General features: G+C 47.9%; 1 protein-coding gene and 1 pseudogene across 1 annotated transcript in view; one reads left to right on the top strand and one right to left on the bottom strand.

Annotated features, from left to right (window-relative positions):
• Positions 1-289: 289 nt before the first annotated feature.
• LOC123131871 (uncharacterized) overlaps positions 290-16,480 on the top strand; it is an 18,993-nt gene continuing 2,802 nt past the window's right edge. Inside the window, exons 1-3 of the mRNA XM_044551570.1 lie at positions 290-1,605; positions 2,422-2,737; positions 3,274-4,535. Coding sequence (XP_044407505.1) covers positions 388-1,542 — 1,155 coding nt within the window. The 5' untranslated portion in view covers positions 290-387 and the 3' untranslated portion in view covers positions 1,543-1,605; positions 2,422-2,737; positions 3,274-4,535. The remainder of the gene's footprint in view (positions 1,606-2,421; positions 2,738-3,273; positions 4,536-16,480) is intronic.
• Positions 10,394-12,057, bottom strand: LOC123129388 (L-type lectin-domain containing receptor kinase IX.2-like; annotated as a pseudogene).

Here is a 16,480-nt window from a genome sequence, read left to right as displayed (position 1 = left end):
TGGTGCTATATGGATCAATTTCGTGCAGCAACACAGGTATACTCCCAACACACAACGGCTTCCCTTGTTTTTTTTAGAGCTTGCTCGCCCGTTGGCTTCTTTGTTTTTGTTTTGTTTTTTGAGGGGCCGTTGGCTTCTTTGGTGTATACTGGGCCATGGAGTTCAACAATTGGGCGTCAAGTTGGGCTCATAGAATTCTTTCCTGGGCTTTCAATACGATGCGTGCTGCTCTGTTCGAACAAGGCCAGACCACGATCTCCGCAGTCCGCACCATTGCCTCAAGAAAAAAAAAATACGAGCTCCGCACCACCAAGCCACCAACAGCCGGCGGCGGCGAACCTCCCCACTTCCCCCGTCGCCGCCGGCGACGTCCCCTGCACCGGCGCCATGCTCCGCCTCCGAACCTGCATCCTCACCCATCCCCCCTCTTCGCCCGCCACCCATCCCGTCCCCTGTCTCCACCGCCTCCTCTCCGCCGCCGCGCCCGCCGTCTCCCCAGGCCCCCGATTCGCCGTCGAGGACTACCTCGTCGACACCTGCGGCCTCACCCGAGCGCAGGCCCTCAAGGCCTCCACCAAGCTCTCCCACCTCAAATCCCCCACGAACCCCGACGCCGTGCTCGCCTTCCTCGCCGGCCTCGGCCTATCCAGCGCCGACGTCGCCGCACTCGTGGCCCGCGACCCGAAGTTTCTCTGCGCCGGCGTCGAGAGAACCCTGTCTCCCATCCTCGCCGGGCTCACCGGCCTCGGCCTATCGCGCTCTGAGATCGCGCGCGTCGCCTCGCTCGCACCCCGCAGCTTCCGCTCTAGATCTGTCGTTTCCGGGCTGGAGTACTACCTCCCCCTCTTTAGCTCCTCCGAGAGCCTTCTCCGGGGGCTCAAGAAATACAAGTACTTTCTCAGTTCTGATCCAGAGAGGGTGGTCAAGCCCAATATTGAGTTACTGCGGGAGTGCGGGCTAGGCACTTCCGATATTGCGAAGCTCTGCCTCGCTGTGCCATGGCTGCTCAGCGCCAAGCCGGAGCGCGTCCAGGTGATGCTGGCGTGCGCGGAACGTCTCGGTGTGCCCCGTGGATCGGGGATGTTCAGGCACGCTTTGAAGGCTGTTGAATCCCTTAGTGAGGAGAAGCTCGCCGCCAAAGTGGAGTACTTAAGGAACACGTTCAGGTGGTCGGATGCTGAGGTGGGCATTGCTCTTCGTAAGGCCCCACTGATGCTGACCAAATCCAATCAGACAATGCAGAGCAAGTCGGAGTTTCTTATCTCTGAGATGGGGTTGGAACCGGCGTACCTTGCTCATTGCCCGGTAATGCTCTGCCTTAGTCTGGAGGGCCGAGTCAAGCCACGGTGCTATGTTATAAAGTTTCTTAAGGCAAATGGATTGCTAGATCGCCACTGGACCTATGGGACAATTGTCAGGGTGTCCGAGATGGTATTTGTGGAGACGTTCATATGCCCTCACAAGGAAGCTGCACCGAACCTTGCTGAAGATTATGATGCCGCATGCAGAGGGGAAATGCCGACTAATTTCAGATTTACATGAACCAAGAACGGGCTATGAGAATTGGTAGCTGCATATGGCGCGAAAAAGTTTTCACTCTGCATGGTAATCTGGTAAATTATGTTTGTTTGCTCTTTGCCTAACTGGATATCTGTTGATTCCTTAAGCCCCATGAGTTGATGCCATTTGATAGAGAAGAAAGCATTGCCTGCAATCTCTCAAGATAAGAAGTCCAGGAATTATTTATGGTTCCCTCTTCTGTTTAAGATGATGGAAATGAATGTGTGGTTGGAACCAATTTTCTGTTGAAACCAGGACCCTGAAAATCAGAAAGCAAAAGAACTATCCTGCATTGTTGTGATGTGCTTTCACGCCGAATTTTGTCTAGCATGTTCCTTTTTCAGTTCGTCGTCTTTTTGCCCAAATTGTTCAGTGTATAATATTTAGATTATGCTTCTAGAAGATATATTTCTACCGGTTCTATGTTTATTGCCTGCCTTCTGATTTCTTTCCTTGTATTCTTCAAATTCCTAAATCCTGTAGTTGACCATACTTTTGCTGGGAATGTTTAAATATTGAACAACTAACCTATTTGGCTCTAAAGTATGATTAACAACTGATTTTTTATCATTTATATCTGCCCTTAATCTTCAGAATTAAATCAGTGGACATGGAATTAATTAGTCTTATAATATCTATCTACTAGTCTTGAATTAATCTTATCATATCTACTGCAAAACTGTCAGTTCACAAAATGAATTTCATCAAGTTACGAATTTCAGACCAAATTGTTGCTTTCAGCTAAGCTGTAAGTCTTTGTACAAACTATCACCTTAGGCTTGTTGTCCATCCTAGCATAAGTGGCAAATTGATGTGTCTACTGATGGAATTCTTCGTTTTGATTGTGTTTAATGATGCAAGATGGGTATCTGGTCTACTGTTCAAAATCATGAGATGTCATTCTTTTGAAATCAATGAGTCAAAGTTTTCCCCTGTTAAAATGCACGAAAGATGTATTGGAGCTAAGACAGTACGAGATCAGGCCATTCAGCAAGTGAATTGAGAGTATCAGTGAGCTATTCTCTGTACTTTTCAAGTACAATAATCTGCTTCAGCTGGTTTTCAACTATAAATATTGGGCTACTTTGTTGGTGAGCCTATCCTGCAGTGTAGGTTTGTCAAGCATCAGCCGCCAATGAAAGCCACTCTGATTTTGAAGTAACATAATCTGCTTCAGGTGGTTTTCAACTATATTTGACCTTATGCAATGTAGGATAGGCTCGCCAACAGGATAGGTTCATTTGCAATGTAGGTTTATTTGTCATCGGCGAAGTGTTTTTCTGCCTCTTGCTGCAGAAGGAACCTGTGAAACTTCCTAGCTGTATATTTATTTGCAGTTGACACAACTGACAACAGAAATATAGAAGCAATAAATGGATCTGCCCCATTGAGCTATACTGCTTTTTGAACAAGTATAGATGTGCAAATCAAGATAATTTTTACCTATCTATTTTGTTGTGTTAAAATAATCATACTGTAGTTCTTAGTACCGTTTATGCCATTTAGTTTAGAGTTACGCACATTAGTTTTATTGATTAATAGCCTGATCAGTGAGCTCTTTTTAAATTCTAATTGTTTGCCGTTCTTATTAAATTCTGCATCCATGATATAGATGCCTATTGTTGTGAACTCTTTTGCAATCTCTTTTAAAATTCTAATTGTTTGCGGTTCTTATTAGTCTGTCATGAAAATTTAATCGTTTCTTATGTTCAGCTGTGCCTGACCAAGCAAGTGGCAAATCTGAGCTCTATGGAATGCTTACATATATCAACGATGAAATGATCTGGATTTTGCAACTCTAAGCTCAGCAAGAGGTGCCAAAAGGATAATGTCTTTGATTGGCTTAAGACTGCTCATATCTGTAACATAGATATTTGGTGAGGTATAAAGCATAGGATGAAATATATGAACTGCCAAAATCTAAACCCAGGACAATATATCTTGGCTTCCATTGGGTTTGATGTACATCGGTAAATGGCTATGTGTCTGCGTCAACTCTCCAAAGAATGCATCACTTGGTATCTCCAAAACTTCCAGTGCTGAAAGCCTGAAATTGCTTTTTGTATTTCCTTTGCATCCATAGATTTGATATCTACCTTAGATGTTCAGTGTTAAAAGCTTCACATCAGTATATCTTGACTTCCATTGGGTTTGATGCCCATTCCGTAGTTGTTTAAGTAACCTTAGCAAGACAATGCTATTTAAAAAAAAAATCTTCTGATTCTTGGGAATAATTTCATCACATGATCCAAATATCTGATTATGCTTCTAAGCTAAATACTCAAAAGTATGGCCCTATGGATAATGTTCATGTTTTCCATGTAACACAGCCCTACTTCTATCTTCATGCTATCCGTAGTCATGTTGTGCATGGCCCTGTAAATAGTTTTTGTTACTACTCCCTCTGTCCGAAAAATATCTAGCACTAACTTGGTGCTAGATACATCCATTTGAGAAATAAGCTTCGGACAAGCTTTTTCGGACGGAGGGAGTACTATTTTGCTTCAAGTATCATAGCTGCCATATGCACATACTACTCAGACAGGCTCTATAAGTATATTTTTACTTACAGTTATCCTCTGTGTATTAACATGATCAATGCATATTATATGTACCCTTCTATAAGTATTTTTCCTTCGGAGCTAATGATATCTCTGTGCTTTTGTATGTGTGTTTGCCAATGCCATGGTTGAATTATTTTTTGTGTGTACACCGAAAACTGTAGGGGCTACTTACCTGACACTAAATATTTGCAACCCACCTAAATATTTAAGCAATTTTACGTGTCTTCCAATAAACCTGCACAACATGATTGCACATCGTTCGGGCAGATTTCTCCTCCATTGTCATGATGATTTGGCAGCATGTTTGGAGAGAAAAAATGACAGGATCTTCGATCTGAAGGCAGTGAACTTAATGGCAATCTGTGATCGCATCTCAGAGGAGATATACACATACACTTGCATTTGGCTAAGGTACCCCCTTCCCCCTCTCTTCTTGGTAACAATGATACGTAAAATTGCGCTGTATGTCCGTGTAAAGTAGGACTATGCACTCTATACATATTGATACTTATGCATACTGTCAGCCATATAGGCTGTAGATAAGGGCAGTTCTGCCCACTCATGATATTTTTTTCATAAAACGATTCCTTCAAAATCCATGGGTTGTCTCACCGAGCTTCTCCTAATTATGGCCTTATGTTAGTCCCTAGATTGCAGTGATATTCTCTGGACCATCTTTATTTTAATCTTTCATCTTTGTGTTGTTGTACCTTGTCAAGACTTGATTCCATCCCAATTCTTTCTGTCTGTGGCAAGACCAAGACGTGCCTTCTAGTTACAGGGTCCTGGTTCTTTGTGTCGCCCGAGGGGATTCTCTCATATGAGTAGATGTTGAAAGGCAACCGATGAAATTGCCCTGAAAAATTTCCTATGGAATCAACCCCTATTTTGCAGCGGTATTTATATTGGACCTCGTTAGCTGACAAACGTTCGTCAGGAAAGATGGCAAAAGCGAACGTTTTGCCTGACAGATTTAGTTCTAGGTGTTAGGAATATGCAACTTGTATTCCCATGAGGCCATAGGCCGATATATATACATGTACAGATGTGAAACATATGCAGGAAACCCCTTATATAACGGGATAAATACAAAGGGGTACATGACTTATAATATAACTCTAACACCCCCCCTCAAACTCATGGTGGATGAACAACACTGAGTTTGGAGAGATAAAAGCCATGTTGTGCTCTAGTCTGGGCCTTCGTCAGGAAATCCGCCAACTGTAACTCGAAAGGCACATACTGAAGAGCAATAACCTGATCCTGCACACCAGCGCGTACATAGAAAGCATCAACACCAATATGCTTGGTGAGCTCATGCTTCACAGGATCACGCGCAATGCTAATAGCACCTGTACCGTAACCAAGTCACCTCTGCCGTCAAAAGAGCCATTGCTCGCAACTCAGCCTCGGCACTCGAACGGGAAACTGCAATCTGTTTCTTCGTCTTCCAGGCAATGAGAGAACCACCAAGAAAAACACAGTAAGCAGAAAGTGAACAGCGATCTGAAGGATCACTAGCCCACGTAGCATCCGAATAAGCCTGAAGCTGTAAAGAACTGGAGCGAGGAAAGAATAGACGGTGAGAGATTGTGCCCCGAAGATATCGGAGAACACGAAGGAGATGACTATAGTGGACCGATGTGGGAGCGGAGACGAACTGACTCAGAATATGAACCGGATAAGAGATATCCGGACGAGTGACGGCTAGATAGACAAGGCTGCCAACAAGATGACGATAACGCGTCGGGTCAGGGAGGGGATCACCATCAGTAGCACGGAGGTGAACATTGAGCTCCATAGGAGTCTCAACAATGCGTTCGTCAGTAAGAGCAGCACGAGCAAGAAGATCCTGGATATACTTTTCCTGGGATATAAAAAAGCCATCAGAGGCTATAGATCAGAGGTAGAAGAGACTTAAATCCCAAGAAAGTAGCGAAGAGGGCCAAGATCAGACATAAGAAACTGCTCACTAAGACGGGCCTTTACAAAGGCAATATACTCGGGGTCATCCCCAGTGATGACCATGTCATCAACATAGAGAAGAAGAGTCCGACCGCGAGGAGAAAGGTGAATAAACAATGCTGGATCATGAACACTTGCTGAAAAACCAGCAGCAGTGACCACAGAGGCAAAACGCTCAAACCAGGCACGGGGGGCTTGCTTAAGGCCATAGAGAGAGCGACGAAGACGACAAACCATGCCATCAGGAACAGAATACCCAGGTGGTGGCTGCATGTACACCTCCTCACGCAGCTCACCATTAAGAAAAGCATTCTTAACATCAAGCTGAGATATAGACCAGTGGCGTGCAGAGGCAACGGCAAGAAGTGTACGAATAGTGGTCATATGTGCCACAGGAGCAAAAGTCTCGTCATAATCACGATCATGCTCCTGCTGAAAACCACGAGCCACAAGACGAGCTTTGTGACGCTCAAGAGAACCATCGGAGCGAGTCTTAACCTTGTAGACCCACTTACAAGTGATGGGACGGACTCCGGGAGGAAGGGAAACAAGATCCCAGGTACCAGTGCGTTCAAGAGCAGCAATCTTCTCTGCCATCGCAAACTGCCATTCAGGATGAACAACAACCTGACGATAAGAAGTCGGCTCAAGAACAGCAGCACCAGCGGTGGGAAATCCAAAGCGATCAACAGGCGGACGAGGACGAGAACGCAAGCCATAAGTAGGCTGAGAGGAAGATGACGACACATCCACGGAGGCATCCACAGGACGTGAACAACGAGTGTAATACTAAGGAAAAGATGGAACAATAGAAGGAGGAATCGCCAAGGTAGAATCGAGGGGTGGCGACGAAGAAGTCACCGGAGATGAAGGTGTAGAATCCGGTGACATGCTAGACGAGGAGACCGTGGAAGATGGTGGCATCAAATCGACTAGAGGTGGAGAAGCAGAGGGAGCGGAACGAATAGGCACATGCTCGACGGGGGTGATAGGTGAGTCAGGAAAAGTGAGGAAAGAGATATCCTCCACTGAAAAGGTCGAGGAAGATGGGCGTGGGTAGAAGGGACGAGACTCATCAAAAGTCACGTCTCGAGAGATACGCATCCGACGACCGATAGGATCCCAACAACGATAGCCCTTATGCTCATCACTGTAGCCTAAAAAGACACACTCAACAGACTGAGCGGTCAGTTTGGTGCGTTCGCGAGGGGCAAGAAGAACATAGCAAACACAACCAAACAAGCGAAGCATCGAATAATCGGGAGAACGATCAAAAAGACGATCGAAAGGAACACCACCCTGTAGAGCAGCGAAAGGCTGGAGATTGATAAGATAGGTGGAGGTGGAGACGGCCTCAGCCCAAAAATGAGGCGGGAGAGAGGCAGTAATCAGCAATGCACGAGCCGTCTCAAGAAGATGACGATGCTTTCGCTCAGCCACACCATTCTGAGCATGAGCACCAGGACAAGAGAATTGAGAGAGAGTGCCTTCCTCAGCAAGAACACCACGCAACATCTTAGAGATATACTCGCCAGCAGAGTCAGCACGAAGAACACGAATGGGTGAAGAGAACTGAGTATGAACCATGGCAGCAAAACGCTTATAAATAGACAACACCTCACTACAAGAAGTCATGAAATAAAGCCATGTGTAACGAGAGAAGTCATCTATGAAAATAATATAGTATTTATGACCACCTTTGGAAGCGAAAGGAGCCGGACCCCATACATCAGAATGGACTAAATCAAAAGGACGCTTAGACACTAACTCACTATGTGAATATGGTAACTGAATCTGCTTGCCAAGACGACAACCCTGACACTCTAAAGAGACATCTCCTGAGACAGACCCCAGAAGGCCTCGACGAACTAAAGACGACAACCGAGAACCACACAGATGACCAAGTCGATGATGCCACTGCTTGAAGGAACCAGTAACAGAGGTGACTGAAGCGGAGGAACTGGCGATAGTGGTGGCAGCAGAAGGAACATGAAGCCAGTCCAACTCCCAAAGACCCTGAGAATCACGGCGGCGAGGGCCAGCCCCAACCAGAGTGTGCGTGTGACGGTCCTGGACAGAACAAGAGTCAACGTCAAGGATGACGCGACAACCAGAATCAGTAAGTTGACCAGCAGAAAACAGATTCATCGTGAGTCGAGGAACATGAGCAACATCAGGAACAGAGTAAGGAGTGGTAAGAGTGCCTCTACTAACGACAGAAAGTGGAGTACCATCAGCAGTGAGGACATGAACAGGAGAATCCAGCGAGCGAAGAGAGGACAAAATGGAAGAATGAGAAGACATATGAAAAGAAGCTCCAGAGTCCAGAACCCATGGGGATGTACCTGACTATGTAGAGGGCGATTGCTCAGTGCGGGAAGCATCAGTCACAGAACCAGCAGTACCGTCGAGGAAGAACCTGAAGCCGCGAGCAGACGCTTAAGTCTCAGAATATCCTGCTCAGTCAAAGTAATGGCTGAAGCTATCGAGGTAGATGACGAAGTCCCTGAAGATGATGATCGCGCCTTGCGTAGGTGTTTCTTCTTCGTGTAGCACTGAGACTCAAGATGACCATCATTGTGCAGTAGTCGCAATGTGGACGGGGGCGACCTGAGCCTCCAGAAGGAGTGGGCAAGAGCGGCGGAGCACTCGAGCGAGAAGGGGTCGGTGCAGCAGGTGGCGTAGGAGCACGAGTAGCGAGCACAGAGGGAACCTCCAGCAAACCAGCACCACATAAGCGAGTCTCCTCAGCACGAATCTCAGAAAGCGCCTCCATGAGAGAAATACGGCCACGAGCAAACAACTGAGCACGCCGGGGCTCAAACTCCTTACGGAGCCGAGACAGGAACTCATAGACGCGATGAAACTCCAAATTGGCCTGGACAGCCTGGCAACAGGGGCAGGTACGACAACCAGCACTGCGAAGAGAATCAAGCTGGCGCCAGATAGCAGAACTCTGTGCATAGAAGTCATCAACAGTAGAGTCACCCTGCTGAAGAGCATGCTCCTGACGGACCACAGAAAGGTATAAGGCATCACCAGAGGGCTGATAGCGCTGACGAAGATGGGTCCACATCTCAAAGACAGTAAGAAGACCCAGAAACTCAAAAGCAAACTGAGGCAGAACACTAGCAGTGAGAACAGCAGCAGCACGAGCATCATCATCAAGCCACTGGGTGTAAGCAGACAGAGCACCATGATAAATCTGAAGAGCCTCCTCATAAGCCAAAACCTTCTCATCATAAGCACGATCAGCAGCCTCATCAGCAAGCTTAGCCGCATCCTTGGCGGCCTGATTAGCATCTGGAGCAAGAACCAGTGGAGTCGGCGGAGTAGGGGCCACCGGAGGAACCGGACGTGGCGGACAGCAGACCTCGCCAGAAAGAACACCCCAGAGACGAATGCCACGCATGTGAATGCGCATAAAGCCAGTGAACTCGGTGTAGTTAGTACCATCGAAAATCAACGGACAGCGAGGGACAGCAACATAGCCCGATGCAGCAGACATATCTTCTTTTTTTTTCTTTTTTAGCAGAGACCCAAAATCAACAGAATCCGACGAGAGCAGCAGGGACGAGACCACCAGCTTCCAATCGGCAACAGGACGGGATCGGGGGAGCAGCAGGCAGTCGATCCAGACCAAGGGGCGGCTGGCAGCTGGAGGCAGCGGCGGGATCTAGCAGGGCCTGTGCGAGTTGGAACAAGGGCGAGCTCGAGCGGGAGCGTCCTTCTCGATCGGGGGAGGGGCTGCGATCGATCGGGGAAGGGGCTGCGAGCGATCCTTATAGGATCAAGAACGGGAGAGGAGGCCCGATCCGATCCAGGACGGGATCCGAGCGGGACAAGGAGATCGAGGCTGCGGCCTCTATCGGGAGGAGAGACGGATCAATCGCACGAGTTGCAGCGTGCAAAAAAAGTTAACCTAGCTCTAATACCATGTTAGGAATATGCAACTTGTATGCCCATGAGGCCATAGGCCGATATATATACATGTACAGATGTGAAACATATGCAGGAAACCCCTTATATAACGGGATAAATACAAAGGGGTACATGACTTATAATATAACTCTAACACTAGGGGGGTGGCAACTTTAGTTGAAGAGGAGGGGGGGGGGGCAGTTCATTGGGGAGTGCAACATTTTGCCTGACAGGTTTACTTTTGAAGCCATTTTTTTCTAGAAAAACTTTCATCGCTCGATCAGGATCTAAGGCATGTGCCCTGTGGGTGCATTCACTGGGAACTTCCCCACTGGACATTTGCCCAATAGCATTATTTCAAATGTTGGCTAATAATAATCAGACTAAATACAAGTGGTGGTGGCTGACGATGTAAGGTGAGGCAGCTCGTCTTTTTCCTGTAGTTGCATTGCTTCCAGCATGGAAGGTCACTCTGCACCGTTGGGGAGGGGACACCAAAGGCCCATGACAAGTACATGCTGCATCTGCTCCATATCAAAGTCGCCTCCCAACCTCTCATCAGCAGTGGCCTCCACCATCTTCATCTGCTCCCCATGGAAGTTGCCTCCCGAATTCTCATCCAGCATGGGACCACTTCTTTTATAGTGATCCCATACTTCCTTCCTGGAGTTGCGCCACCCACACGCGATCTCCAATAGAATGAGCCCGAAGCTATAGACATCGGTGCTCCTGTCGAACTTGACATCACCTTATATTTTTAACTTGGGATCCATGTACGCATTGGTCCCCACGGTGGTGGTCACCAGTGAGGAGTTGTTTTTGTTGCCAATCCTTGATAGCCCGAAGTCGGCGAGCTTGGCATTGTAATCATCATCCAAGAGTGTATGTTGCCTGGCTTGATATCTCTATGTAGGATGTACGCAACACTCGTGGAGGTAGAAAAGAGCCGATCCTATCCCCTTCACTATTTTGTACCTGGTTGGCCATCGCAGAACTGTCGCGTCCTTGTCATGTAGGTGATGGTTGAGATCACCCTGAGGCATCAATTCGTAGACAAGGAAGAGCCTATGATCATCCAGCTGCTTCAGGCACCAGCACATCAAGTCCCATCTGCTTATGCCGCACCAGCCTTGCAACTTGACCAGATTCTTGTGCTTGGTGTTGCTAATGGTGTTGACTTCCGTGAGGAGGTCCTTGACTCCTCCTAGCCTGGACCCCTTCAAGAGCTCCTTGACAACAACCTATTGTTATCCTCCATCATGACCGACCTTGAGGTCTGTTCCCCAGTACACCGTGCCAAAGCTGCCCCTCTCCGAGCTTCCTCTCCATGGAGAAGTTGTTGGTTGGGCAAGCCAAGTCCCGGTACCGGAATTGCTTAGGGCCAGCCCTCGAAACCATGAGGGAATTACGCCTTCGTCTCCACATAAACCATCATAGAATGAACGAATCCACGAGCAGGAACACAGAAGCTCCTCCAGCAATCGCTGCTGCAGTTAGACCCGTACCAAATAACACACACCCGGATTGTGAAATAACCTCCTAAATCTTTGTGCAAGGTTGTAAAAAGTTACTGCCCTACTCAAGATGAGCACATACATATCGATATTGGTAGTTGTTCTTTGGGAGCAAGCGTGAAGTTGAAGGACCATGACAATATCTCATGGAGCTCCACACCTATGTCAGTGGCTGCAGAGAACCCTACCGCCACATCTGCTGGGAGTAACATTTCCAGGTAGGGCAACTGCGAGCTTGTTAGACAGATAGATAGAGTAGAGATAGAATTTAGTTAAATAGTTTTGATCTCCTCTCGATCTCCCATCTATCTGGACGCATCCTAGCGATCGTCCTCAACTTGTATGCCATGTGACATGGCTGGCTGATCGCCTCAGTCTATAAATACCTGCGGCCTGCTACGATAGGAGATATGCTTCCCATAATATTTACATGGTACCAGAGCTGCTTCCTCATAAGATCGTAGATCACATCTAGCCAAGCTCCTAAGAGAAATCATGACCGACACCACCGCCTCCGCGTTCGCCAGCACCATGAGTGCCCTGACCTCCCAATCTTCATCTTCCACCTTTGCTCCCTCCTCTAGCACCAACGTTGTGTCCCTCGGTCAACCACCATAAGAGAAGTTCACGAGGACAAACTTCCTCCTGTGGAAGGCCATCGTGTTGCCCCACATTAAGGGCGCACAGATGGACGCAGCAAGCCCAGCGTCGCCCGTCACCATCACCGTCACCACCGACGAGAAGGAAGAGCAGAACGTTAACTATGCGCGCGCGATCTGGTACGCTCAGCAGCAGCATGTACAAGGCTATCTAATGGGTTCTATGTCCCGCGAAGTGCTTGACTAGGCCGTCATGCTACAGACTTCGGCCGAGGTGTGGGGCGCCATCCATGCCACGTTCGTTGCCCAGACACGAGCCGAGTCCGTGAACACCAGAATCGCGCTTGTCAACCTTCAGAAGGCTAACTCCAGCATGACGGAGTACCTCGCCCAAATCAAAGTGCTCTCTGATGAGATCACTCTCGCTTGTGTGCCCCTCTCCAACCATGAGATCATCTCCTATGTCTGCTCAGGTCTGGACCTTGAGTACAACTTTGTGGTCTCAGCCCTTGACCGCGTCGAGCTTGTCACGCCCCTGGAGCTTTACAGCCAGCCGATGAGCTTTGAGGCACAACTCAACCTTTCCCAAGGGACGCCCGTACAACAGTCTTCTGCCAATGCTGCGGCTCGTGGCCGTGGTAGTGGCAGCCCAGGCCGTGGTCACCAAGGACATGGCTGCAACATCGGCGTGCATGGGCGTGGCAACAACAACACACACGCGGCTAGAATCAGGAACACATCATCCTCCTGCACCGGTAGACCACGCTGCCAACTATGCAAGAAGCCAAGCCATGAGGTAATTGAGTGTTGGCACCGTTTGATGAAAATTATGTTCCCGACGAACGCCATGTAGCTGCTTTTCTCCGGGAACAAGGAAACACGGTGTGGTATGCTGACTCCGGGGTGACCGACCACATCACAGGTGAGCTTGAGAAGCTTGCCATCCACGAGAAAGTATTTCAGCAACGACCAAGTACACACCGCCGCAAGCGGTGGAGGTATGGACATTCATCACATTGGTCAAGCTTCAATTAATGCCCTATTTCTAAACGTGATCTTCCATTAAAAGATGTTCTCCATGTTCCACAAGCCAACAAAATCTTGCTTCTATGTCTCGCTTATCAGCCGATAACAATGTATTCTTTGAAACTCATCCTAAATATTTTCTTTTAAAGGATTGGGGCAACAAGGGAACTCCATCGCGGTAGATGCATCGGAGGACTTCACGCCATCACATGAGGAGCATTTAGTCGAAAGCGTTGTGTCAAGCCTACTCCATCGTCAACCCTCCTTGGCAAGATGTCATCAAAGAGTTGGTGACTCTTGGCACACTGACAAGCATCACAAACAGACTCTTTATTTTCACTACCTGAAAATAGAAGATTGCCTTGATTGACTACTTGCTCAACTATGATTGATGACGGATGTCCTACTCTTTGATGCCATCTTGCCAAGGAGGGCTTGATGACGACGCTTTTGATGACTAAATGCTCTTGTTGTGATGGGGTAAGGTCATCTGGTGCATTTTGCTCGATCCTTTATAAAAATAATATTTAGGATGAGTTTCAAAGAATACATTGTTATGGGTTGTTAAGCGAGACATAGAAGCAAGATTCTTATTGGCTTGTGGAACGTGGAGAACATCTTTTAATAGAAGATCAATTGGGGAACTAATTGAGGCTTGACCAATGTGATGGGTGTTCATACGTCAACCGCTTGTGGTGGCGTGTACTTGGTTGTTGCCGAAATACTTCTCGCGGATGGCAAGCTTCTCAAGCCCGGAGTCAGCATACAATACCATGTTTCCTTCTCCTTGTTCCCGGAGAGCAGCAGCCACATGGCGTTCGCCGAGAAGATAATTTTCATCAAAATGGTGCCAACACTCAGTTACCTCATGGTCTGGCTTAATGCATAGTTAGTAGAGTGGTCTGCCGGCGGATGATGATGATGTGTTCTGACTGTAGTTGTTGCCGCCAGGGCGTGGGCTGTTTTTGTTTCCGGTCACGTCTAGGCTATTTTAGCCATCGAAGTGCAGTCTAGTGACCATCATCCCGGTGATGTTAAAATTGATGGATGCCGTCATGGTCCCATTCAGGCTGAAGCTAGGTAGGCTTGTCGTGTTAACCGAGTGTCTGAAGGAGCTGAGGTCGATGCCAATGTTGTCCAAGGTTTCTTGTTTGTGAGGCCGAAGGCATCACCGGCCGAGTCTGGCGGTAGCGCCGATGGCTAGCCGACGAGGAAGAAAGCCATGGCATCCCCTTTGGGGTATCCATGCATGAGCTTTTCTGAAACGGAGACATAAGATTTGCCTCATCTATTAATTAAGAAGAGAATAGAGTTTGTTTTACAACCGACTCTCATACAACACATGGTGATTACTCTCGCGCTATAAGTGCCTAGCTTCTTAGCCCCTGCGGTGCTCCAAAGATTGGCTTTGGCTAAAATAGTGTTTAGCAAGATCACCGGCGGTTTACTCTTTTTACAGAAGACGCGGGAGTTTGTCTTCCAAATTGTCCAAGATACAAGCATGGTGAGAGAAGCCATGGCCATCTAGCTGGGGATGTTCAACCCGGTCCTATTAGCCCACCAAGACTTGATGGGATCCTCCAAGTGCCAAGTAGAAGTGTACATGTGGTCGAGACCAAGCTTCTCAATGACCAAGTTCCATAGCTAAATTGTAAAACGTCACTTGAAGAAGAGATGTGCTCTAGCTTCACGCTCCCTCTTGCAAAGAGGATAAAGGCCACAGTTTGGCCAGCCTCGCTTGGCCAATCTATGGGTGGTCCAAATTCGGCCTTGTATGGCTAACCAAGCGAAGAACTTGACTTTTAGCGGAGCCCAAACTTTCCAAACCATTTGTTCCATAGGGGAGAGGTCATACCAAAGAATTGCGCCTTGTAGGTGGAAGCCGCTGAGTAGAGCCCATCTGTCGAATGTTTCCACACGATGTTGTCCTTGGTATGCTCATCAAGATGGAAGTCATGCACAAGCATCCAAATTGTGAAGAACTCCCTTATGTGGTCGACAGAAACAATTGTGGATGGTTTAATCTTTTAAATGCAAGCATTCTCCTTGAGGGCCTCACGCAACTTCCAATCTTTTCTCGTTGATGCCTTGAAAATGAGAGGGGCAATATCTTTTGGTTTTCGTCCAAGGAGCCATGGTGAGTCCCAGAACGGTGTTTTAGCGCCATTCTCCACCGTGATGGTGGTAGAGGCATAGAAGAAATCAAGGTCATCCTCATTATAACGGTTTCCCATACCAATCTGCAAGTTCCCTGGCTCCTTCCATTCAAACCATGACCAACGCAACCTCAAGGCCATAGCGATTTTATCAGTGTTTGAGCACCTCAAAGCCTCCATATTTGAGTGGCTGACAGGCCGCCTCCCATTTCACCTTGCGTTTTGCACTAGTAGTGTTGTTCGAGTCGAACCAACGAAAGGCCCGCTCAAGCTTGTTAAAATCGAGGTGTGCTCGGTAGGACGACAAGTGGTGTTGTAAAGTAGACCACCTGCGAAGTGACAACGGACTTGACTAGCGTTGTGCGGCCACTAGTAGTGATATGTTGACCCTCCCATGTGACGAGTTTTCCGCCACCTTGTTTTCAAGGAAGTGAAGGTCCACCTTCTTGAGCTGCCATACCGAGAGAGGAAGGCCCAGATATGTCAAGGGGGACGAAGCTCTAGTTACCGGCAATCTCTGCAGAATGTGGCCCAAATTGAGTTGGTTGCATTGAATGGGCACCACTGAGCTCTTTTGGAAGTTGGTGCAAAGACCAGTCACCTCGTTGTACCCCTTTAAAATAGTCGCGAGGTTATCAATATTCCTCTTGATAGGGGTCATGAACACGGTCGCGTTGTTCGCATATAGGGAGGTTCTCACCCTAGCACCTCTCCCACGAATCTTGTGAAGGAGACCCTTCTGAGTTGCTAGTTCCAGCAATGACGAACATGAGAGGTGAAAGTGGATCGCCTTGGCGAAGCCCCCTACTATGCACCATGGGATGGCCAAGGACACCATTCAAGAGGATCCGCGATGAAGATGTGCAGAAAAGCACGGTGATCCAATTCCAAACCTTGGTCAGGAAGCCTTTCCTTTGTAGAAGATCAAGGATGTACTCTCACTTAACCGAATCAAAGGCCTTGCGAATGTCAAGCTTGAAGAGTAGGGTGGGGGTCCCGCACTTGTGCAACCAGCGGGCAAAGTTCGGACGTACATAAAGTTATCGTGAATCCTTCCCCTCTTGATGATTGCACTTTGCACGTTGGAGACCAGGGCATCCATGTGGGGGCCAAGGCTGATGGATAGCACGTTCGCAATAATATCGATAGCATGGATCGCCTTGGCGAAGCCCCCT

This window comes from Triticum aestivum, chromosome 6A (genome assembly GCF_018294505.1).
Source record: "Triticum aestivum cultivar Chinese Spring chromosome 6A, IWGSC CS RefSeq v2.1, whole genome shotgun sequence".
Lineage (NCBI taxonomy): Eukaryota > Viridiplantae > Streptophyta > Magnoliopsida > Poales > Poaceae > Triticum > Triticum aestivum.
This window is presented reverse-complemented; position numbering and strand designations above follow the sequence as displayed.